The sequence below is a fragment of the Ciconia boyciana genome, chromosome 8 (assembly GCF_034638445.1).
Source record: "Ciconia boyciana chromosome 8, ASM3463844v1, whole genome shotgun sequence".
Lineage (NCBI taxonomy): Eukaryota > Metazoa > Chordata > Aves > Ciconiiformes > Ciconiidae > Ciconia > Ciconia boyciana.
In genome coordinates, this window is record NC_132941.1 from 51,043,036 (window position 1) to 51,066,573 (window position 23,538).

Below are 23,538 nucleotides of genomic sequence, written 5' to 3' on the forward strand. Positions count from 1 at the left end.
GCACAGCAGGTGCTGTGGCTCTCTCGAGTCACTTCAAGATGCCGGGGAGCTGGTGCTGGTGCCTTAGCCTTGCATTCGCTCCCCTTCCCGCAGATAACGAGGTTGCAGGAACAAAGGGACAGTGTGGGGAGGGGGCGGTGACAGGCACGCAGGGTTTGCAGCTTGTTATTTCACTTGTGTTGCCATTAAAGCTGCTGCTTTTAACTTGTTTCAATGTCTGAAGAGGCTCCAGGGTGGGTGGCAGATGCTTTATTCCCCCTCCCTCCCACCCTTCCCTCTTTTCCTTGGCCAGCTCCCCTTGTTCCCATAGCATCCCCCTTCCCACAGAGGCCGAATCCTGCAGCTCTGGCTTTGCAGCGCAGCCCACATGGGAGCCGCTCCTTGCCGGAGCTGGACCGGAGCCACCGCACAGGTGCTGCCCTGCGCAGAGAGCTGCTCGGCAAAGCCCGGCTCGCGCATATGCCTTCCCCGTGCAGATCATCCCGCTCGCGACAGACGTTGCATGTCCCCGACTTCCCCCGTGCCCAAACACGGGGCTGCTGGTGTCACCTGCGGTGCATGCACCCACGCGCCTTGGCACCCCCAGTGCAACCCCTCGGCATACGCAGGCACCGTGGCGGCACTGGTGGGTGATACCAGCTGGTGTCAGTCGCTGGTGCTCCGGTAAGGACAGCGGCCCAGGTCATGGCACGGGTCAGCAGTGTCCCTTTGAAGCTGCTGAGATTTATGCATGCCCTAAAATGTTTTGCTAAATCAGCACCACCGTGCTGGGCTTGGGACTCTTCTCACTAACTGTTGCCATGAGCATATGTTGCGTTTTGCACATGGTCTGCTTGGCTGTCCAAGCAACAAACCTCTCCAGCTTTAACGTTTTGGGAAGCATCTGCATCTCCCGGGAGGGAAGGGGCCGGGGCCAGAGCCTGGGGTCAGCACGGCACTTTGGGAAGCCTTTCCCGGCAGAGGAATGGCATGAAGCATTGTTCCCTGGTCTGGCAGCATTCACCTTTACTCTTTGCCATGTGTACTTGGTGGACAGGCAGAATTTGTTAATAGGGCTGGTGTTGCCGAGGTCTGTGGTCTGAGGCACTCAGCATGACATCGTGATGTCTAGCAGTGTGTTGCCTTGCTCCAGCAAAGGATTGTTTTGTCCTTATGTATATGGGCCTGGCAAGGATGAGCTCTGATCCATCGCTTTTGCTGATGCTGAGATAACAAGAAATATTACTGCAAAAAACCTCAGGTGGGGATGGAGGCAGCTCTCCTAAGGGAAGTGATTATTTATTGTTGCTTGGGCCTCGGTGGACGTTCCCTGGTGTGTCATCCTGGCTGCCAAGAGGTGCTGAGGATTCTGGTCCCTTCAGGACGACCGTCCCACGGCCAGGAATCACATCAGCCCCCCACGGGAGGTGTGTGAGCAGGTGATGGACATGATGGGTACGTGGCCTTTGCACAGGGGAGGGGACTCCCAGGGCCGGGCAGCCTGTGCGACTCAGAGCACGGGGACCCTGCAAGTCGCAGGTGGGGACGTGAGCCCCGCTCTCCAGCTGGGCTGGGGTAGAGGCACGCATGAAAGTGCATGTGGAAGCCAAACTCCCCATGCCACCCAGGAGCAATGAGCCCTGCACAGGGCAGGAGAGGTCAGCGGTGGCTTTCAGGCTGCTGTGGTGGCTAGAAGGAGGATACCTGGACCTCCTCATCTCTAGGGCCCCTGTAGGGACACCTTCATGCCTTTGCACAGTGCTTCACTCTGCCACAGAGATGTCTCCTGTGCTGAATACAGGTTGCTGCCGCAATCCTTGTCCCCTCTGGCTGTACCATCCCTGGTCTGTGCACCCTGTCCCCAGTACCCATCAAGGCTGTCTGGGTCAGGAGGCAGTTTCTGTGGCTGCAGGTTGTGGTCTCCCCCAGCACGCTGTGGGCTGCGGCACCCAGAGCCAGGAGGATAATGAGATCTTAATAGTCCAATTATATCCCATCGATTTACTCAGCATGTAATTGTTGGCGGCTGGGGCTGCCTGATGAAGCGCTGGCTCCGGCTGCCAGCGGGGAGGGCTGTACTGCACCGCCCAGCCCGGGATGCTCCTCGCAGCAACCAGCTGTGCCCCCTTGAACAGCCCCTCCGACTCGCTGTCCCCCCCAGGAGGGGCAGGGACAAGAGTGGCAGGCAGAGAGAGACTGGAGCGGGGACCCTGGCACGCTGCCCTGGCTGGGTGGGGGGTGTGAGCATCGGGCTGACCCCAAGTTGACATCCCCCACGCTGCTCTGGGGAGCAGAAGGGTTGTACATCTCCGCCTCCCACTAAAACAGGCTGACAGGAGAAGTGACTCTTGCTGGGTGACAGTCGGGCCAGCTGAGCGGCGGCTGAGCCATTGGCCATGCCTGGCAGCCTGCACCGGGCAGTGTGGTGGCTACCAGAGGTGTGCCCAGCTGGTCTCCTGGCAGCAGAAGCCAGCTCCCTGCAGGTGTTCCTCTCCGCAGCATGGCATTGCAGGTGCATCTCAGTGCTTTTCTTCTATTCATTTCCCTTTTGAGCTGGTTGTGGCTGGGAGTCCCACGGACTAACAACACCTAATTTGGAGGAGTCGCTCTTAGCTGTGATTTTAAGCCTGCCTTTGTGGTTGTGCTGGTCATCCCTTGTTCTGGTGTTGTGAAAAGCAGCAAATCATCTTCCCTTTCCCGCTCGCCACGCTGCTTTGGACCCTGTCCCATCCCCTCCCATTTCCCTTTCCGGCCCCTGCTAAGGTGCCATTTCCAGAGACCCCACGATCTCTTTCCTGAGGGGCAGGGGCTCATGCTGAGCCCACCGTGCTGCACCCTGGCTTGTTGGCACCCATGCATCAGGCTCTGCCGTCCCACCCTGTCCTGCACAAACACCATCAGCCCTAGGGGCCGGGGTGGCAGCGGGTAACAGGCAGCAGCACGCAGCGTGCAGGCTCCCCGTGACCTTGGGGGTGGTGGAGTGAGGCAGGGCTGGAGGGGGTGGGAGGTCTGTCTCGTCCCCCTCAGCCAGGATGGAGCGGTGCCGGCAGCTGGGCCAGCGGAGCCCATTAAAAATCAAACAGCCTGACGTAATGCTGGGGACACGCCGTGGGAGCCTGAACCTGAGATGGGGCTGCGGGGCCCTGCTCCTGCTGGCGCTGGGGACCGGGACAGGTGACACGGTGGACAAAACTCTGGCTCGTTACCCTGGCACCCTGCTAATGCAGCAGCGGGGCAGCTGCCCCCAGCCTCCAGCAAGAAGCTCCCCTCCAGGACACCCCTCCTTGGGTGCTGGGTCCTTGCAGTACTGGGGACTCGTGTCCATCACCTCAAATGGATTGTGCAGCTGGGACATGTGGGTGACACTTGTTTCCCCCAGCACGGGGCTGCGGGTGCCGACGCCGGCACAAGCAGTGGGTGCAGCCGCTCCTCCCTGGTAGTGAGAAACGGGAGTGCAAACCCCCGGGGGGACTCTCCCTGGTAGTGAGAAACGGGAGTGCAAACCCCCGGGGGGACTCTGGGCTGTCAGCCCCTAATGCGAGCACAGATTACTCTATCGATCTTGCGTAATGCGGGAGTCTTTCTGTCCATTCACGCTCGTCCTTGTCACCTGTCAGGCGGTGGAGGTGGTGGCATGAACAGCTGTGCCTGCAGGGCAGCCCCAGCTCTGCCCGTCCCTCTGCCCTGGGCAGGCTGTGCTGGGACAAACAGCATGTGTAGGGTGACCTGAGGGACACCGGGCTGCTTAATAGCTGCTGGTGCCGTGATCCTTGCTGGTTAGTCCCTGGCAGGCCCTTTGGCTTGGGGAAATGCCGCCTGCACCCCGGCACAGCCTCCTCCGGCACAGCACCAGCGAGGCAAGGCAGGGATCCGGGGAGCACCTATCCCAGCCCAAAACGCTGGTGCTGCCCAGGGCTGTGTGGCTTCGGTTGTGAGGGCAGCAGCTTTGTCTGCTGGAGGCTTGGTGGATGGTTGCTGTGGCTGAGCTGGTGCCTGCAGTGGCTGGTCCCAGTACCGGTGGAGCGGAGATGCTGGGGGAAGCACCTGACCTGCGAGCAGGGACCTGGCATGCATTTTCATCGTGGGAGCAGCAGCCGAAGGGTTAATGCCTTTGATCTGCCCCAGTGAGCAGGAGAGGGTCCAGGAGACCACCGGATGGTAATGAGTTTCCAGTGTGGAAGCTGGGGAGGAAACAAATTAGAGAGAGCAACCCCCTGCACTTCACCCACCTGGAGCCGGCAGCCAGTCCTGGGCATGCGGGTGCTGCCAGGGCGGAAAGCCGCTCGCCTGCCATGCCGTGCCTCCGCGGCCCTCGTCGGCATGGCTGGGACACGACACAGGCTGCGACTTTCGCCTGGACGGAGGTGCCCCGGTGGCTGCCGACGCCGGGCAAGGTGGACCTCTGCACTGCCAGCAGAGCCAGCCCCGGCGGACGCTGCCAAGCCGGGCTGCCTGGCGAGGGGAGTGCCATGCCGGAGGGCTGCCAGGCCGCCCCAGCACTCTTGGCAGGCAGCGGGGGGCTCGGAGGACGCGGGGCCAGCGCCGCTGGGAAGCAATTACCTCCCCGCTGCGTCCGGCCCTAATCCCCTCACACGGCGCACGAGGAGCCGGCTCGCCAAACAAGGCTCAATCAGGTTAAAGTGTGAAGTCAGGATTAGCCGAAAGAATGAGAGCGTGGTAATAGCCCCGGCCTCCCCGCCCGGCCGCCGCAGCCCCGCTGCGGCCCCCTCCTTCCCGCCCGCCCTCCGGCCCGCCGGGCTCTTGCCGGGGAGATTAAGGCTGCTGGGGTTTGTTTGCCTGAGTGGGCTCCCCACTGGGAAGCCATGTCGAACAGTTTTGCTCGGGTGCCCCGCTAAGTGCCGGGCAGGGCAGCACGCTGGGGGGTTGGCTCCCGCTGCCGAGCCCCTGCCAGCCCCAAGGAGCCGTACCCCGAGCCTGGCTCCTCGCCGAGGCTCCCCAGGGACCGGCTGCGGCGGGCAGGGGCTGCTGGCTGCCAGGAGAGCCAGTGCCGGGGGCACCTCCTGACCCGCCGCATGTATTGCACCGGCAACCATCGTGCATGCAGTGGGGCAGGGCAATGGGGTATAAGATCTGAGCAGGGAAGTCTCCAAAATCCCGGTCCCTGACCACCGCAATCCTCCACGCTGCCCAGCCGGGGGGGGGTTGTGTGGGTGTAGCTTGGCCACAAGGCTTTTGGGGGACGTGGAAGCAAAGCAGGTGCCCTCCTTCTCCCCATGGCACAGCCGTGAGCTGGGGCTAGCTGCTGCGGATTAACAGGCATCTGCTGGGTCAGAAACCCCTATGGGAGGTGAGCCTGGGGAGAGAAGGGGTCTGGGATAGGGCTGGGCCAGGAAGGGGTGGAAACGCAGTGGGTTCCCGGGGAGCAAGCGGAGGCCCTGCTTTGCAGACAGGCTGCTGAGAGCTTCCCATTGGGGCATGCACACGTGCTACAGCCTCCCCGCAGGGTCTGCCCAAGCGCAGACATCTGGCTCTGTCCTCCGGCACTCACAGGGCAGAGGCTGTGTGTCCCCCATCAGCTGCTCACCCCTCATCATCCTTCCCCCTTTGCACCTCTGGGACTACCGGAGCCCTCTGCACCCAGTGCCGTGCGGGGAGAAACTACAGCTGCGTGGTCCCCGTGGCGTGGGGATGGGAGGACGGCGGTGCTATGAATGGGCCAGCTGCTTGGGCATCCCCTGGATTCAATAACCAGGAGCTCCTTAAACTTGGAGCTTTAGGAAAATATCTGGAAGTGAAACCAGAAAAGGCAGAAAGGGCGGCTGTGACAACGGGTGAGGGCTGCTTTCTTTCCCCCTTCTCTGCCCGTGCCCGTCTGCCAGCCAGTCCCCAGCAGGGCTGTCGGACATGTCAGCGCTTGTGGTCACTGCTGGCACTCTGCACGTGATGGCAGTGACATGCTTGTATTTGGCAGGGTGCGAGGTGGCACCGGCACAGCCGCTGAGGGTGCCGCAAGCCGTGCGGCAGAGCGAGGAGAAGCCGTGCCATCTGCTGTTTCTTCGGTGCTAAAGTGTAAAGCAAACATAGCTGGGAGCGATGAAACACCAGGAGGGAAGGGGCTGTGCCTTGTTCCAATGCCGGGGCCCGAGGATCCCGCAGGCAAAGCATGTGTTTGTCCTGGTGTCGTCAGCTGTGTAACCATGCCGGCAATGTAAGCCCGGTGCCGGGGCCTTGCTGAAACCCTCGCATCCAGCGTCTGTCCCTCTTGGCTTTGGTACACCCAACGGCAGCACTTCATCGGTGACTGTCACAAAAAGCTGTGAAGGGGAGAAGCCTCGCAAAGTCAGTTGCAACCTTCTAGCAGCGTTTCCCTCACGAGCTGTAAGTGAGCAGCTTGCAGACAGATGCTCGGGTTTACTCCCCGGGTGCACTGGGACTCCCATGTGCTGTGAGTGGAGAAACACGAGCAAGATTTCTATGGGGGGGACCAAACAAGCTGCAGGCAGAGGCTGCCCAGGCAGGCAGCGCCAGAGCTGGGAGGGGGGTGCAGAGCACCGAAGCGTGGTGGGTGATTCCATGCTTGGCCCTGCTGCAGCCAGTTTAGTGTTGGAGGACAGGCAGCTGCCAAGAGGGAGTGCGCTCATTGAATACATTGCTAGGAAGAGCAGTGAACTTCGTCTGGGGGTTTCCAGAGGGTTTTCTAGGGGATTCCTTCTTCTAGGAGCCAAAGGGGAAAAGGGGATTTGGGGCAATGCTGCGTTTTTCTGAAAGGTCATTGCAATTCCTGGGGGTCCTTGGGCTCATTGCATCCCCAGCAATGCGTCCCCAGAGGATGGGGAGGGGGCGGTTGCATCTGAAGGGGTGCTGGGGTGTCGGGGGTTGCTGCAGGTGTTGGGTCCTTCCCTTTTGGAGAGTGCGAGGTGATTCCGATCCCTTTGGGGAGGGCTCGGCCCAGAGCCCTGGGAAGGGCTGGAGCAGCCTGGGCGAGGCGAGGCGAGGCAGAGCCGGCAGCGCAGGCAGGGCGGGCAGCACAGGCAGCGCAGGCAGAGCAGGCAGCGCAGGCAGGGCAGGCAGCACGGGCAGGGCAGGCCGGGCAGGGCAGGCAGCGCAGGCAGGGCAGGCAGCACGGGCAGGGCAGGCCGGGCAGGGCAGGCAGCGCAGGCAGGGCAGGCAGCCTGGCAGTGCCGCCGCGCGGGTAGCGGTGAAACTGCGCCTGCTGCGCGCCCGGCTGCTGGCGGGGAGCCGGGATTTACTCTCCCCGGGAGCCTGGGCCCTGCCAGGGGAGGCATCTCCCTTCCTCTGCCCCAGCAATGGTGCTTTGCCAGCCGGGTTTGGTTCCCCAGGAACGACCCAGAGCGATGCAGCAGCCCCTGCTCCCTGCACACGGTGCCAGAGTGACGCACCAGCACGGAGTGTGCAGGGAGCCGGGGCTGGTGCGTCGCTCTGGTACCGTACGGCAGCTCCTTGGTGGCTGGGCATCTCACCGGAGGGCTGGGCAAGCCCACCGTCCTTGGGTTTTCCTTCTCCTCGTGCATCTGTGCAAGCGATGCTGGTGCTTCCCTCTGGGAACGTTTCTCCGTCGTGGCGGTGAAGCTTTTGGCTGGAGTGAAGTCCCGATTTGGAGACCCCCAGGTCTTTTGCTAGCAGCTTGTGGGCCATGCTGAGCCAGTTTCTGGAGGAAATGGGGGCACGGGGAGGAGTGTGGATGCTGTGCCTCCATCCTGACCCAGCCCAACTGCCCTGGGATATCAGGAGTGAACAGGCTTTATTATGTTGAAGCACAGCTGGTGAGCACTGAGTGTGAAATGCTGGCATCCAGGGACACCCCAAAGCACCTCTCGGGGCTGGGATGGGGGTGTCTGCGTGGCCTGTGTAATGCTGGGGTGTGCTTAATCCATGTGGGATGCCCTGGTCCTGCTCCTCACTGGCCCATGGACTTGCTGCATAGGACAAATGCCATGCTGTGCCCCTGTGCCAGGAGGGAGCTGGGGACTTGGCCTCCTGCCCTGTGGGTGGCTGGAGCAGGGCTGTGCTGGTGTGGGGCTGGGGGCAGGCAATGCAGGCAATGCTGAGCTGGGAGGAGCTCCTGGCCTTTGGGGTGGGAGAGGGAACGCAGCACGGAGCCATGGGACACAAATATGATAGGCAGGTCCCCCTGAGGATGGGGTGAGCTGAGCCGGTCCACCCAGACCCTACTTTGCCGTGAGATTTCTGGCCTTCATGGTTGTTAAAAGCCAGCCCAGGCACGGTGGGGGATCTGACCTGCTGCAAGCCCTGCAAACACAGAGCCTGTGCCGGCCTTGCATGCCCCGGCACTGCAGAGTGCGTGATTACACGGACAGTGCCGTGTAGTGATGAAGTAATTAATGACCCGATTATTTATGCCCTCTAAAGTGTGGGGCAAGCTCCATGGGAATGCCTGCTGGAGCCACTAAGTGTAATTACCAGTTAATCAGCAGGGACCTGTAATTATAGCAGTCACAGGGTATTTAAGTACGGAGGGTTTTCCCAGAGCTGTGCCCTGATGCTCTGCTTATCAGAGCTGGGGACAGCAGTGCCGGGGAGCCCCAGCCACTTGCAGCCACCATGGATGGAGCCGGACTTGCCTCGGGACGGACAGCAGGGCAGTGGGCAACCAAGGACCTGAAGCCAAATTAGTTTCCCAGAGCCCCTCGGGGATCACTGAGTGCCGGGCCATGCCCCTGCCTGTGGACACCCTGGTCCCATGGGGCATTGTGTTTTGCAGGCACCGCTCATTTTCCTTCCTGCCTCTTTCTTCTGCAGGGACCTGAGCGAGAACTTCATCCAGGCCATCCCCAGGAAAGCCTTCCGTGGGGCCACCGACCTCAAGAACCTGTGAGTCCCGGTGGGGATGGGCACAGGTGGCATGGGAGAGTTTGGGGTCGGGTCCGGTGGCAGGAGGCATCAGAAGCCACCGGTTGCTCTCTGCCTGGGCTGTCCCAGCAACGCTCCCTGCGTCTTTCTCCTGCAGGCAACTGGACAAGAACCAGATCAGCTGCATCGAGGATGGGGCTTTCCGCGCCCTGCGGGGGCTGGAGGTCCTGTAAGTGGCCAGGGGCTGGCTGAACCCTCCAGCCTGCAAGCCCCATGTGGGGTGAGGGTGTCCCCAGGTGCTCCCTGCTCACCGAGGCGCTGCAGGGACATCCCCAGCATTCCATCTCTCCCTGGCCCCGAGGAGGTGCTGAGCAGGGGTCTGGTACCACTCCTGTGGGGCTGTGCTCCAGGGCCTGATCCTGCCCCAGGGCGTCCACCTGCCTGCAGCTGGCTGTGGAGGGGGGAAGCCTGGAAAGGGCAGCAAGCCCGGCCCGGGGGTTTGGGCTGTCCCCATCCCTCGCCTCTCCATCCATCCACGCTGTGCTGGGGGGTGGGTGGGTGCTGTTGCTCCCAGGGGTTTGGTGCCACCTGGACCATCTCACGCTCCCATTTATGGCCTGGCCACCCTGACCTACCCCCCTCTGCCTTCTCGCAGGACCCTGAATAACAACAATATCACTTCCATCCCCGTGTCCAGCTTCAACCACATGCCCAAGCTGCGGACGTTGTGAGTGTCGGGGCTGTGATGGTGGGAGGGACCCCCCGGGCTGGAGTGGGATGTCCCTGGCTCTGCTGCCAGTGCCAGCGGCTCAGCAGTGCTGGGACAGCACCCTGGGGAGGGGATGGAGGGGACACACCTGCAGAGCATCCCCAAGCACTGCCAAGCAAGGTGGCCTTGGCAGCCAGCACAGATAATCTTGGGCTCCTCCATGTCCGCCTCTGTATGCCCCCGGCTTTTGGGATGAGCCAGGCTGGGGCAGCTGGAGGGCAGTGGGGTGGTGGGCAGGAGCCGTCCCGTGGCTGCTGACTGCCCCGTCCGCCCGCCCGCCCGCAGCCGCCTGCACTCCAACCACCTCTTCTGCGACTGCCACCTGGCCTGGCTCTCGCAGTGGCTGCGCCAGCGCCCCACCATCGGGCTCTTCACCCAGTGTGCCGCTCCAGCCCAGCTCCGCGGCCTCAACGTGGCTGAAATCCAGAAGAACGAGTTCAGCTGCTCCGGTAAGGGGGACTGGGGAGGCGGTGGGTGCCAGGGCAGGGACACGGGTGGGGGGACAAAGCCTGTCCCATCGGCGCAGCCCACCTCCACTCCCTGCCATGTGCCCCAGCTCAGAGCATGGATGCACGCTGTGGGCTCGGCTCATGTCAGCACCGACCCTGGTGCGGGGACAACATGGGGACACCACACCCTATCAGTGTGACCCTATCAGTCTGTGCCCGTGGAGCTGTGTGCCTTTTGCATGGGGCTGGGGCGCACCAGGACCTTGTGCACCCGCTCGAGGGTGCCACGAGCTGTCCCAGCACGCTGAGCTGTCACCAGGGTCCCTTCCTTGGGGTGCTGCCATCCACCCACCTGGCCCAGCTCTTTGCCACTCCCATGCTGGCTGCTTCCCCGGCAGGACAAATGGACCCGGCACGTGCCCAGCTCTGCAGCTTGTCCTCTGGCTCCTGCCCGGCCATGTGCACTTGCAGCAACGGCATCGTGGACTGTCGGGGCAAGGGGCTGACGGCCATCCCTGCCAACCTGCCCGAGACCATGACGGAGATGTGAGTACGGCCCCACGCTGTCACCACCGGGCTCTGGGTGGCTCGAGGCAGTGGGGACACAGGGGTGGCAGGCCTTGCCCTTCTGCCATGCTGCCCAGATTTAGCCCTGGATTTAGCTGCATTAAAAATGTAAATAGAGAAATAATCTCCTTAGGGGAATCCAATTATGGAGCAAAGCCCCTGCCGGGACGGCACACAGAGCATGTGGGAGGCAGCAGGCACCCCCAGACCCAGGGTGCTGGGGGGGTGGAGGTGCTCCCCCTGCCCCAGCCAGCATGGTCCCCCCACCCATGGCACCCCTCCCTGATGCAGAAAGCCCCGACCACAGGCTGCAAGTTGTCCCTGGGGTGAATGGTGCCACTCCGATGGGGTAACTTACTGCAAGCCTGGGGGTCTTGCAGCCCCCCAGCCCTGTCAATGGGGTGCTGGGACTCAGCCAGCCCTACAGCCCTCATCTCCCCCTTCTCTCTGCAGACGCCTGGAGCTCAACGGCATCAAGTCCATCCCCCCAGGCGCCTTCTCCCCCTACAAGAAGCTGCGGAGGATGTAAGTGTGCAGCCCACCCCGAACCCCAGCACCCTTCACCCTGCTGTCCACTGCCGTGAGCCTGCAGCCCCCCCACTCTGATGGGCATGGGGCACTTGCCGTGACATGGGTGGCCCACATGGCAGCACTGGGATGAGGTCTCAGATACCCCCAGCTCTGTGTATAGGGTGCTGGGGGTGGTCCCTGGGACCCAGCAGGAGGATGGGGGCATGGGGCGAGAGAAGGGGGGTCCAGTCCACCTTCTCCCTTTGGGTTTCAGAGACCTGAGCAACAACCAGATCTCAGAGATCGCCCCTGATGCCTTCCAGGGGCTGCGCTCGCTGAACTCGCTGTAAGTGCCTGCGCCGGGGTGTGTGGGGTGAGGTGGGGCGGACGCTGTGCCCACTGAACCGTGCCCCACACCGCTCCCCTCCATCCCTCTCACACCAGCCTTCCTTTCCCAGGGTGCTGTACGGCAACAAGATCACGGACCTCCCCAAGGGCGTCTTTGGGGGACTTTTCGCCCTGCAACTGCTGTAAGGCACTGGTGGCTGGGTGGGGAGGTGGGGACACTGGGAAGCGGGGTTGAGGTCCCCAGCACCCGTGGTGCAGTGAAGGGGGTCCCCAGCCTCACGTCCCTCCCTCCCTGCCAGGCTCCTCAACGCCAACAAGATCAACTGCGTGCGGGCGGACGCCTTCCAGGACCTGCAGAACCTCTCGCTGCTCTCGCTCTATGACAACAAGATCCAGAGCCTGGCCAAGGGCACCTTCACCTCCCTGCGGGCCATCCAGACCCTGTGAGTGCCCGTGCCAGCTCCGATGCCCGGGCGGGCGGGCGCCTGGGAGGAAGCATCTCGGCGGGTAGCTGGGGCTGGAGCTGGCAGTCACCCGCTGCCGCTGGCAGTGTGTCACCCGCTGCCCCCAGCGGTGTGTCACCCGCTGTCCCTGGTGCAGGCACCTGGCCCAGAACCCCTTCGTCTGTGACTGCAACCTGAAGTGGCTGGCAGACTTCCTCCGCGCCAACCCCATCGAGACCAGCGGTGCCCGCTGTGCCAGCCCCCGGCGCCTGGCCAACAAGCGCATTGGCCAGATCAAGAGCAAGAAGTTTCGCTGCTCGGGTGAGAGCTGTCCCCGTCCCCGGTGCCCTGCGGTGGCTGTCCTCAGCCCTGCCCCAGCCTGGTGTCCGTGTGCTCAGGGTGCTGATGTGCTTTTTTCTCTGCAGCCAAAGAGCAGTATTTCATCCCAGGTAAGAGGAAGAGCCACACGCATGTGTGCATGGGTGCGGGCGTTGTGCCCTTTCGGACAGGCTGCCTGCGGGTGTGGTAGTGCCAGAGCCCCGTGGTCTGGCCCGGCAGGACCACGCTGCATTTCCCATCATTTCTGGTTGCTGAGTTCCCGGGTGCTGCGGTAGTAAAAGCACTGGGTACCAGGATGTGTTGCAGCATCTCCCATCGTGCCGTTATCTGGATGGGCACAGAGGTGTCCCCGGGGCCCGGCTCTGGTTGCAGGAGGTGGGAGGGTGGTGGGCAGCGCAGCAGCCCCTGTACCCAGGACAAATATCCCTGCAGATAAGCTGCTTTGGGCACAGAGAGGGGTAATGCGGCTGGGGTGGGGGTAGGTGAGGAACAGACCGAGACCAGCTGGGGGTGTGGGAGCATCAGAGGAGGGGAGGGCAGGCGCAGCCCCCCGTGCCTCTGCCTGTGGGACCCCTCGCTCCCTCGCAGGGACGGAGGATTACCAGCTGAACAGCGAGTGCAACAGCGACGTGATCTGCCCCCCGAAGTGCCGCTGTGAATCCAGCGTGGTCGAGTGCTCCAACCTGAAGCTCACCAAGATCCCGGAGCGCATCCCGCAGTCCACGGCCGAGCTGTAAGAGCCTCCTCCTTCCCACCCCGCTTTTCCTCCTGCAACTGGAGCATCGCTGGCACTGGGGTTTGGCTCAGGGTGTGGTTTGTGCCAGGCCTTTCGCAGCCATCTCCTGAGCTCTTTTCCCTGCCACCCACCCCAGGCGCCTGAACAACAACGAAATCTCCATCCTGGAGGCCACTGGCATCTTCAAGAAACTCCCGCATCTCAAGAAAATGTGAGTATTGGGCAGGCACAGCCCCATCAGGAGTGCCCGGGGGCTGGGAAGGCACATGGGGTCCTGATGCCCAGGCAGCCTGGGGCATGAAATGGGGGGGCACATCCTGACCCGAGGGTTCCCCAAGGGACTGGGCATCACGGGCTGCTCGGTGGGACCTGGGGGAGGCAGGGTTCAGGATGAGGTTGGGGCAGAGCCCCCCATCCCAGCCTGCTTTCCCCTCTCTGCAGCAACCTCAGCAACAACAAGGTGTCGGAGATCGAGGACGGGGCGTTCGAGGGGGCATCCTCCGTCAGCGAGCTGCACCTCACGGTCAACCAGCTGGAGTCGGTGCGGAGCGGCATGTTCAGGGGCCTGGATGGGCTGAGGACCCTGTGAGTACCCCCTTCGCTGTGGGCACAGGGATGGGAACATCCCTGCTCCTTGCTCCCCTGCCCTGCCTGCGCTGCTGGGCTGGTGCTGTCTGCATCGCTGCAGGACCAGCTCGGGAGCACCTTACCCATCTTCTGGCTGTATCCAGAGCTGGGGGGGGGCAGGTTTTTGCTGCTCAGGGACTGGCTCGGGCTCATCCTGCTGCTCGGCAGCAAGGTGGGCACAGCTGGTGGTGCCTGCCCAGTGGTGCCTGCCCAGTTCATTAGGTGCCCTCGTCCCCTTCCTTCCGCAGGATGCTGAGGAACAATCGCATCAGCTGCATCCACAACGACAGCTTCACGGGGCTGCGCAACGTCCGCCTGCTCTCCCTGTACGACAACCAGATCAGCACCATCGCGCCAGGCGCCTTCGACACGCTGCAGTCCCTCTCCACGCTGTACGTCTCGGGCCCCGGGGGGATGCTCCCAGGCTGTGCTCATCGTGGCGGGGGGCTGCAGCGGGTCCCCTTGCGTGGCGGCTGCTCGGGTGATGCCCGCGTGCTCCTTCCCATGTGCAGGAACCTTCTCGCCAACCCCTTCAACTGCAACTGCCAGCTGGCCTGGCTGGGGGACTGGCTGCGCAAGAGGAAGATCGTGACAGGGAACCCACGGTGCCAAAACCCCGACTTCCTTCGGCAGATCCCTCTCCAGGACGTGGCTTTCCCCGACTTCAGGTGTGAGGAAGGTAACTCACGGGCCCCACGGCGTGGGGGGCGAGGGGGGACCGGGCTGCTCCTCCTGGGCTGGTACCACACTCCCTGTCCCACCACTGTCCCTGCTCCCAGGATGTCCGGCAGTGCCCTGTGGCAAGCTGGTAGCTCGAGGGGTCCCTCAGCCCGTTAACACCCTCCCCTAACGATGCACACGTCTCCCTTCCTGGTACCCAGCCCTCAGGGCTGCACTCAGGTACCCACGGGCTGCTCTGAAGCCGGGAGAGGAGTTTGCACGCACCGAACTGCGTGGCCCTTGTACATAGGCAGGTCCGTGCTGGCAAATGCTGTGCCCCGGGTACTGGCAGGAGCAGATGTGTCGGCAAAGCCGACCAGGATTCATCCTGCTCCTTCCCTCCTTCCCCTCCCAGCCCTGCACATGCGCCGGAGCTGGGCAGACGGAGCTGGCGGAGAGTGCGCATGTCGAGAGAAAAGCCTTTTTTCTCTTTTTTTAATTTAGAACAGCTTTTTGAGCCCTCTGGAAAATATTTACAAACAAATCATCATTTCTTCTGCTTTCCCTCCTCCACCACGTCAAAGACTGAAGGGTTGCATCCTGCGCCTTTCCTAGTGGTGCGAGATAACATACGGTCGTCCTGGGGACGCCTTGCACGCAGGAGCCCAGCACAGCGGCGGGGAAGGGGGAGCAATGCTGGCTCCTCCGGCTGCTCGGCGCAGGCACCTCTCCCTCTAGCCTGTGTCTGGGAGGTGGCTGAAGGTTATGGCAGGAGGATTTGCAGGGCTGAGCCTCTTCCTCTGTGCCCTCCTCGCTGCTGTTCCTGGGACTGCATTTTTGCTTCGAAATGCTGAAAATCAGAGCAGCCTTGAGCTGGCTGGTTGCATCCGTCCTGGTGGGGCAGGTGGTTTCTGGGCGCAGAAGTGATTCCTGCACCGCTGGCTCTCAGCCCGGCTGGGGCTATTCTCCGCAAGCAGGCTGCCTGCAGCACCCTGCTTTGGGGGCGAGGGGAGATGGTTGGCATGGGAGGGGAGCTGTCCTAGGCGGGCACAAGGCACCGAGTCCAGCCTCACGCGGTGCCCGAAGGCTGGGCCCCGGTGACTTGGTGGCTCTCTGTGCCCGGTGCAGGTCAGGAGGAGACCAGCTGCATCCCCCGGCCCCAGTGCCCGCAGGAGTGCACCTGCCTCGACACCGTTGTCCGCTGCAGCAACAAGCACCTCAAGACCCTGCCCAAGGGGATCCCCAAGAACGTCACGGAGCTGTGAGTGGTGGGCGAGTGCCCAGGCTCTGGGTGACTTTGTGGCTCTGGGTGGGGTGTCTCTGCTGTGGGGTTGCAGGTGTTGGGGCAGAGATGCTCCCTCCCACACCCCCATCCTGGCCTGGTAGTGGGAACAGGACCCCCACCCAGCCAAGGAACCCTGTCCAGCCCTGACCCCAGTGAGGGGCTCAGCGAGAGCCTCTCCGCCGACTCAGGGCTACCAAAGGTGACGTGCAAGGGGTGTTGGCACAGCAGACGGGTCCCTGCTCTTTGGCCTTTGGGAAGGGGCAGCGCGGGAGAGCCGCCACCTGCAGCTGCGGTCCCCACGCAGCCGTGGAGCCCAGGGCTCTGCGGTCCCCAGCAGCCTGCCATCAGCGACAAGGATGGGGCCACCCTGCCTCTGCCAGCTCCCCAGCCCCTCCCTGCCATCACGTCTCCCCGCGGCTGCGGGGATGCTCTTGGCAGCGCCGGCTCCGAGCACGCAGGGGTGCGATTTGCCTGGGGTCAGCCGCCCATCAGCGTGGGTGTCAGGGAGATGCCCAGGCAGCCGTGCCAGGTTTGGATGTGCAGGGATCGTGATGCTTGTTGCACCCGGGCTCTGCACCCGTCTGGGATGCAGCAAGTCCTGTGTGCCGGGAATGTAGGCACTGGTTGTGCACATGCATATGTATACCACCCCCTCACACGCCTGTGCTGTCTCGCACACCCCTTCTCTCTCCACGTCCTCCGCTCTCTCTCACACATGCCTTGGGAACGGTTACGGCCGCCCACGCTCACATCGGATGTGTAAACGCAGCACGTGGCTGGCTGCGCTCGCACATGCAGGCTGCTGGGAGACTGTCCCCGGGGACCCACGCGCAGAGCCCCCAGGCATGCTAATGTGCTCGCACGCCAGCTCCCCCGCCAGCCCAGGGGCCCCCCGAGAGCCCCGTGGGCCCTGGGTGCTGGGCGGGAGGTGGTGCTGGAGATGCTCCTCGCAGCCCAAAGTCCATAGGGGTCTCTGCGCAGGAGAAACGGGATGGTGGAGAGAGGGACCTCCTGCTTCTTCACCACTCCAAGGTGCTTTCGTTCTCCCTTGCAGCTACCTGGATGGAAACCAGTTCACTCAGGTCCCGGGGCAGCTCTCCACCTTCAAGTACCTGCAGCTTGTGTAAGTAGCCAGGAGCAGGAGCCCAGGCAGCCAGTCCCACTGCTGGGACCTGTGGGCGAGGACAGGGGTTGTCCCCGTGGGGTGGGGTGCGTGATCCCGAGGAGGGGCCTGGCAGGGCCCCCCGACAGCCCTCTGTGTCCCCCCTCTGCACCGGGACACAGCTGGCTGGCAGCGGTGCTCACAGCCTCTGCTGGGGCTGGACCCGGGGCAGAGGGGTGACAGTGGCATTGCTGCCGGCACCCTGCGTAACAGCCCTGCCGCTCCCTTGGAGGCTGTACCATGCTGCTGTTTGCACCCCATTGCAGCTGAGCAGGCGGGGGAGCAGTGAGGGGGGACGGGGCCCAGCTGGCTCCAACCCCTGGGGTTTCTGTTTTCCAGCGATCTGAGCAACAACAAGATCAGCTCCCTGAGCAACTCCTCCTTCACCAACATGAGCCAGCTCACCACCCTGTAAGTGCAGTCCCTGTGGTGTTGTTCCTAGGGGACCCCGAAGACGGGGGTTGATGGTGACACCAGGGTCTCCTCCTCCACCTGGGCGAAGCTGTGGTTTGAGCTGGAGCTGACGTGGGATGGCGGGGGGTGGCTGGGGGGAGCGTGCAGCCATGCCCACGGCACTGTGTTACCTCCTCCTTCCCTTCCGCAGGATCCTCAGCTACAACTCCCTGCAGTGCATCCCTCCGCTGGCCTTTGAGGGCCTCCGCTCCCTCCGGCTGCTGTAAGTACCTGCCCGTAGCCCTGCTCACCGCCCCGTTTAGCCCCTTCTCTGCTGCTGGCTGTGTCCCTGTGTCCCCTGTGCCCACTGGCAGGCAGGTGTAAGCAGACGGGCAGGGTACACGCTGCAGGAGGAGCAAGGGGAGATGCATCAGCCTCTCAGAACAGATGGTGCATTTGCAGCAGTGACAGTGTGGTGGGGTCCGGCTCTGCCACCCACGCCTGGACCTGTGGGGTGGGGGCAGCGCAGCTGGTCACAGTCCTTGCTGCCCACCCTGGAGCCGCGGGGATCACAGGACCGTCTGTTCTCTGCAGGTCTCTCCACGGCAATGACATCTCCAGCCTCCCCGAGGGCATCTTCGCAGATGTCACCTCCCTGTCCCACCTGTGAGTATCTCCTGCTCCGCAGGGTGCAGGGCTGGATGCAGGCTCAGGAGACCTTTAAAAACCACGAGGCTGAGCCCAGCTTCTCTGGGGGCTGAGCTGCCTCCTTGCCTCTTCTCTGGGCCGGTACTTGGGACAGTGTTTGTGGGGCAGTGCCATGCTGTCCCTGCCCCTCCTGTGCTCAGCCCCCAGGTCTGGGCGTACAGCTGAGCTTCCCAGTGCTGCTGGGATGGCCCTATGGTCCTTGCTGGAGGTGCTGTGGGGTCCGTCCCCCCCCAGGTCCCTGGGATCCCCTAACATGCAGGTCAAGCCATGCAAGGTGCTGGCATGGCCGTGGGTTGGCAGGGGTGCTCTGACCCGTGCCAGCATGTCGTTAGCCTCCTGCCAGGGCACTTCCCTGCAGCAGCCCCCCAAATCTGTCATCAAGCATCCTCCTGCCTGTGGCAGTGTTTCAGCCCCTCTTTGAGGGAGCCTGTACCCCAGGAGCACAGCCCCGTACCCACCGCCCAGGGCAGGGGTTCAGCTTTGCTCACGGTGACTTTTCGGTCCCTTCCCTGTCCCTGCTAAGCCGTTCCCACCCGCCTGCTGGTGGCCAGTCATGCTCTGGCATCCTGGGGGTCTCAGGCTGTTCCTCCAGCTTGCAGAGAGCATCTTGATTTCCAGTCCTGGCCTCCCTGGTTTTTCTGGGAGCAGCACTGCTTGGTCTGGTCTTCCTTGGCTCTTCACTGATTTCCCTTGCCGAAGCATGGTGCTGCCTTTGCTGCTGCCAGCCGGTGCTGCTGGTTCCCGCAGGGCTGAGCTGTGTCACCAGCCGGCGCTGTCGGTGCTGTAGGACCAGGTTTGTCAGCCCCGGCAGATCTGCTGTCCCTGCCGCCTGCCTTCTGGGCTGCCGTCTCCTTCCTTCGTCACAGGTGTCGGTCGCACCGGCCCTCCATCACCGCTGACCTTTGCAGTGAAGGAGGATGCAAAGAGACATCCAGCCCCTCAGCCTCCCACGTCCTCCGCTGCTCCCTGCAATGCTCTGATGTGGAGCAGAGCAACCCTCCCTCCTCCTCCTCCTCTCTCAGAGCAATGCCTTGCTCTCCTGTGATGCTGTCCCCATGAGCTCCAGCCGTGACCCGCTGCTTGTCCCCAGCAGCCTGCTCCCATGTCCCTGCCCTGAAGGCTTGTGCAGCAGAGCCCAGGCTGGCCCCGCAGCTCCCGTGCAATGGTCCTGTTGTTTCTGCACAGCCTCAAGGTGCTTTGCCCGGTTTGCGCTGGGCGCAGGCAGCTTTGCCCGAGTGCTGGAGAGGCACCCCCGAGGATTTCTGTGCAGGCAGCCAGAGGAGAGCCCCAGCATGGAGCCACGGGGCACTGCGTGGGCTGTGGGGCTGGCAGGAGGGTCATCTAACTGGGCAGCAGTGTGGGGCTGAGCGTGCGCCCCAGTCCTTCCCCCTGCAGGCAGTATCTCTGGTTGGTCTGGAAATGGAGGAGCGCCGGGTCCCCCCATCACGTGGCAGCCCAGCCAAGTGACCAAGTCCTGTCCCCTCCCACGGTCTCTGAGCCCAGTTCCCTGCTGAGGGCAGCGAGTGCAGTTTTGGCTTTCCTTCCCCTGCAGAGCCATTGGGGCCAACCCCCTGTACTGCAGCTGCAACCTGCGCTGGCTCTCCAGCTGGGTCAAGACGGGGTACAAGGAGCCAGGCATCGCCCGCTGCGCTGGGCCCCCTGACATGGAAGGCAAGCTGCTGCTCACCACCCCCGCCAAGAAGTTCGAGTGCCAAGGTGAGAAGTGCCCGTGCCGTCCATCTGTCCGTCCATGCCCTCTTCAGGCAGGGCGGCAGGCATCACAGGGAGACGGGCTGCCTCCTGCCCTGCGCCCGGCAGGGTGATGCTCTGTGAGTCTGGGGGACTCCAGCATTGCATCCGTTGAGCTGCCTTGTGGAGGAGGAGGACCAGGATGCTTCTGTCCCCTTACCACTGGTGGCACGTCCCTGGCGACCGAGCAAGCAGGTGGCTGTCCCGTTGCCTGGTGCACAGCCCCTCAGTGGGTCAGGCTCTGCTCCCAGCCGCAGCTGGGGCCCTGCCCGCCATGTGGGTGCCCACAAACGGACACCTCCTCATCACTCTCCGCACTGACAGTCATCTCCGCCCCTCCTGTCCTGCAGGCCCCCCCGCTCTGAGCGTCCAGGCCAAGTGCAACCCCTGCCTCTCCAGCCCCTGCCAGAACCAGGGCACGTGCCACAACGACTCCCTTGGCTTCTACCGCTGTGCCTGCCCCAGTGGCTACAAGGTACGCTGGTCCCAGGGGTCCCCAGCGCAGAGGGACATGTCCCTGCAGAGGGGAAGGGGGCAGCGCGGGGGCTCTGCCGTGCCCCCGGAGCTCGCTGCCTGCAGGAGCGTCCCCCTTCTCTGCCCGCTGCAGTGCCCTGCCGAGTGGGATGGGGCAGGGAGAGCTGGGCACGGTGCTGTGCCCTCCTTGCTCCCACCTCTCCCTCCTTTCCCAGGGCAGGGACTGCGAGGTGGCACTCAGCGGTTGCTCCTCCAACCCCTGCGCCAATGGGGGGACCTGCCACCCTCAGGAGGGGGAAGGAGCTGGGTTCAGGTGAGTGCTGGACGAGGCCCCACAGAAGACGGGTGTTTGGGCAGCGGCGTGGAGCCCCAGCATCCCATGGAGATAAAGTCTGATGCTTCCTTCCCCTCCTGCATGCTCCCTCGCGCATATAGCTGGGATATTGCATTCACCTGGCAGCTCCAGCCCATGCTGCCTGCTTTCTGCAGCCCTGCCTGCACCTCCTGCCAGCACAGCACCAGCAGGGCTGAGTGCTGGTCCCGCTTGCCCGTGCCCCCCAGCCCTGTAGGTTCCTGGGCTGGGTGCGTGGGGGGGGAGAGGGAGTCCCACCACCACGGGAGGTGTGGGCAGGCGAAGGGCAGCGGGATTTGGGGCTGGGATCCAGCTGCTGCCGCAGGGCTGACTGTGCGGTGGGGCAGGATGTGGCCCTGGGGTCGCCGCCGCTCCCCGCACAGCTGCTGTGCCCCCACGCAACCCTCGCTACCCCGAACCCCCCGAACGCTTCAGGCCATTCCGGGAAGCGGGGTGCAGTTAGCGGCTGAAAATAGACGCGGGCCGGGGGTGAGGAGGTGGGCTGCGCAGCTGCCTGACCCACCCGCCCGAGTGGCCTCTCAGCCTGTCGTCCTGGCAACTCCGCATCCTCGACGCCGCGCTCTGCCACGCTCCCCGGTGTTCGGCAGGGGGGTACCCAGCCCTGCTCCCCGGAGCCTCTCAGCGTGTACGCATGCCCCGTGGCCAAGATCCTGTGCTGGCGTTTTTTGGGGAACCACCCTGAAACGCTCCGTTTCCCACCCCCTGACGCTGCCCCGTGCCCCGCGGCAGGTGCCTGTGCCCGGTGGGCTTCGAGGGCCCGAGCTGCCGCACCGCCAGCGACCCCTGCAAGGAGCACAGCTGCGAGAACGGGGGCTCCTGCGTGCCCAGTGCCACCAACTACACCTGCCTGTGCCCTGCCCGCTACACAGGTACCCAGCACGAGGGCTAGCCAACCCCAAACCGTACGGACCTGGCAGGGGGATGTGCCCGGTGCTTCTCCCTTCCCAGCGATGAGGGCTAATAGCTCCTCTGTCTGCTGTCCCAGTGCCCATCACCATGGCCTCTGGGCTCCTCTGGGCCCAGCTGCCTCAAGTTTGGGTTCGCCCAGCTGAGCCCCCGTGCCCTGGGATGCCCTCGCTACCTGGCTGGGGCCAGAGCTGCCTCTGGCAGAGCCGAGCCCTGCACCCGCGGCAGGGCGAGCTGCGGGCTCGGCAGCTCCCTGCCTTGAGCTGAGTCCCCTGTGGGCTCCCCCTGCCCCGTGGGGTCCGGGGCTGCCCCTCTGGTCCCGGAGCTGCCGGGCACCCCCTGGTACCCCCTCTTCTGCCCTGCAGGGGATTTCTGTGAGCAGCCACCGGATTTCTGCTCGGCCGAGCTCAGTCCGTGCCAGCACGGCTCCACCTGCATCTCCACCAGCCAGGGGCCCAGGTGAGCCCCCCCCTCCCCAAACCGCTTTCTCCCAGCTGCCTGGCGAGGGAGATTTGCTTTTGAGGGGGCTGCAGCTTGTGGGCTGGCGAGGGGGCATGGGGAGGGGGATGCCAGGAGGAGCAGGCGCCCACCGGCACAGGGGGAAGGAAAGGGCGGCCGTGAGCCCCACGCCTGCCCCAGGTGCGAGTGCGCGCCCGGCTACGTGGGGAGCAACTGCAGTGAGGACTTCGACGACTGCCAGGACCACCGGTGCCAGAACAACGCCCGCTGCCTGGACGAGGTGAACGGCTACTCCTGCCTCTGCACCGAGGGCTACAGGTACCACCGGGAAGACGGGGGGGCACCGGGGGATAACAGGGATGGTTACGTGTCACTGTGCAGGAGGGACTGGTCCTGGCTACCACGTCTGTCCATCCATCCATCCATCCATCCATCCCAGTGCGAGAAGAAGGACTGGGGTTGTGGTTGTGGATCCCCAGGGATGGAGGCTGAAGGGAGCCAGCATCCCTGGACAGGGACCCCAGGCCAGGGCTCAGCATCCAGGCATCCCTCTGACGCTGCTGGCTGAGAGCCTCCTCGAGGACCCCAAAACAGGGGGGTGCTGTCAGAGCCCCATGGGGCGGTGGGCAGGGGGTAGGGCACTTTCCCAGCCCCGTGCCCAGCAGCACCCTCGGCCCCGCAGCGGCCAGCTCTGCGAGATGCCGCCCCACGCCGCTGGCCAGCCCGGCCTTTGCGAGCGAGCCGAGTGCCAGAACGGGGCCCTGTGCGTGGAGCGGGGTGCCCGCGCCCTGTGCCAGTGCCTGCCCGGCTTCGGCGGCCCCAAGTGCGAGAAGCTGCTGAGCGTCAACTTCGTGGACCGTGACACGTACCTGCAGTTCACCGACCTGCAGGACTGGCCCCGGGCCAACATCACCCTGCAGGTGAGGGCCGCGGGGGGCGTGGGGGTACCGGGGGGGTGGCGTTGGGGGCGCTGCCCCAGGGATGTGGGCTCCCACCTCTCCCCCTGCCAGGTCTCCACGGCTGAAGGCAACGGCATCCTGCTGTACAACGGCGACAGCGACCACATGGCAGTGGAGCTGTACCAGGGCCACGTCAGGGTCAGCTATGACCCCGGCACCCACCCCAGCTCGGCCATCTACAGGTACCTGCCACCCCTTCCCCGCTCGCCGGGGACCACCACCCCCATTGCACGGGCTTGGGGGGGTCGCCGGTGACCCAGCCCTCCCCGCCAGCGCCGAGACCATCAACGACGGACAGTTCCACACCGTGGAGCTGGTGACCTTCGACCAGATGGTGAACCTCTCCATCGATGGCGGCAGCCCCATGACCATGGACAACTCGGGCAAGCACTACACGCTGAACAGCGAGGCCCCCCTCTACGTGGGAGGTAGGACAGGGGCTGGGGGGATGGCGGGGGGCAGCCGGGCATGCTGACAGCCCTGTTCTCCCCAGGGATGCCCGTGGACGTCAACTCGGCCGCCTTCCGCCTCTGGCAGCTCCTCAACGGCACCAGCTTCCACGGTTGCATCCGCAACCTCTACATCAACAACGAGCTGCAGGACTTCACCAAGACGCGGATGACGCCGGGGGTGGTGCCGGGCTGTGAGCCCTGCCGCAAGCTCTACTGCCTGCACGGCATCTGCCAGCCCGCCGGCGCCCAGGGCCCCGTCTGCCACTGCGAGCCCGGCTGGGACGGGCCCCACTGCGACCAGCCCCGCGGCGGCCCCTGCCAGGGGCACAAGTGAGTGCCCCGCCCCGTTGGCTGCCCCACAGCGATGGCTCTGCCCCATTGGCTGCCCCACAGTGACC

The 23,538-nt window shown here is 64.1% G+C and overlaps 1 protein-coding gene across 1 annotated transcript in view; it reads left to right on the forward strand.

Annotated features, from left to right (window-relative positions):
- Positions 1-23,538, forward strand: part of SLIT1 (slit guidance ligand 1) — a 62,750-nt gene that overhangs the window by 37,816 nt on the left and 1,396 nt on the right. Inside the window, exons 5-35 of the mRNA XM_072869808.1 lie at positions 8,722-8,793; positions 8,930-9,001; positions 9,428-9,499; positions 9,827-9,990; positions 10,389-10,536; positions 11,011-11,082; positions 11,342-11,413; positions 11,526-11,597; positions 11,715-11,858; positions 12,016-12,179; positions 12,284-12,307; positions 12,786-12,930; positions 13,070-13,144; positions 13,375-13,518; positions 13,809-13,952; positions 14,073-14,239; positions 15,349-15,481; positions 16,560-16,628; positions 17,007-17,078; positions 17,272-17,343; positions 17,655-17,726; positions 19,321-19,484; positions 19,868-19,992; positions 20,207-20,304; positions 21,094-21,233; positions 21,636-21,729; positions 21,910-22,047; positions 22,412-22,649; positions 22,740-22,870; positions 22,962-23,116; positions 23,182-23,470. Coding sequence (XP_072725909.1) covers positions 8,722-8,793; positions 8,930-9,001; positions 9,428-9,499; positions 9,827-9,990; positions 10,389-10,536; positions 11,011-11,082; positions 11,342-11,413; positions 11,526-11,597; positions 11,715-11,858; positions 12,016-12,179; positions 12,284-12,307; positions 12,786-12,930; positions 13,070-13,144; positions 13,375-13,518; positions 13,809-13,952; positions 14,073-14,239; positions 15,349-15,481; positions 16,560-16,628; positions 17,007-17,078; positions 17,272-17,343; positions 17,655-17,726; positions 19,321-19,484; positions 19,868-19,992; positions 20,207-20,304; positions 21,094-21,233; positions 21,636-21,729; positions 21,910-22,047; positions 22,412-22,649; positions 22,740-22,870; positions 22,962-23,116; positions 23,182-23,470 — 3,741 coding nt within the window. The remainder of the gene's footprint in view (positions 1-8,721; positions 8,794-8,929; positions 9,002-9,427; positions 9,500-9,826; positions 9,991-10,388; positions 10,537-11,010; positions 11,083-11,341; positions 11,414-11,525; positions 11,598-11,714; positions 11,859-12,015; positions 12,180-12,283; positions 12,308-12,785; positions 12,931-13,069; positions 13,145-13,374; positions 13,519-13,808; positions 13,953-14,072; positions 14,240-15,348; positions 15,482-16,559; positions 16,629-17,006; positions 17,079-17,271; positions 17,344-17,654; positions 17,727-19,320; positions 19,485-19,867; positions 19,993-20,206; positions 20,305-21,093; positions 21,234-21,635; positions 21,730-21,909; positions 22,048-22,411; positions 22,650-22,739; positions 22,871-22,961; positions 23,117-23,181; positions 23,471-23,538) is intronic.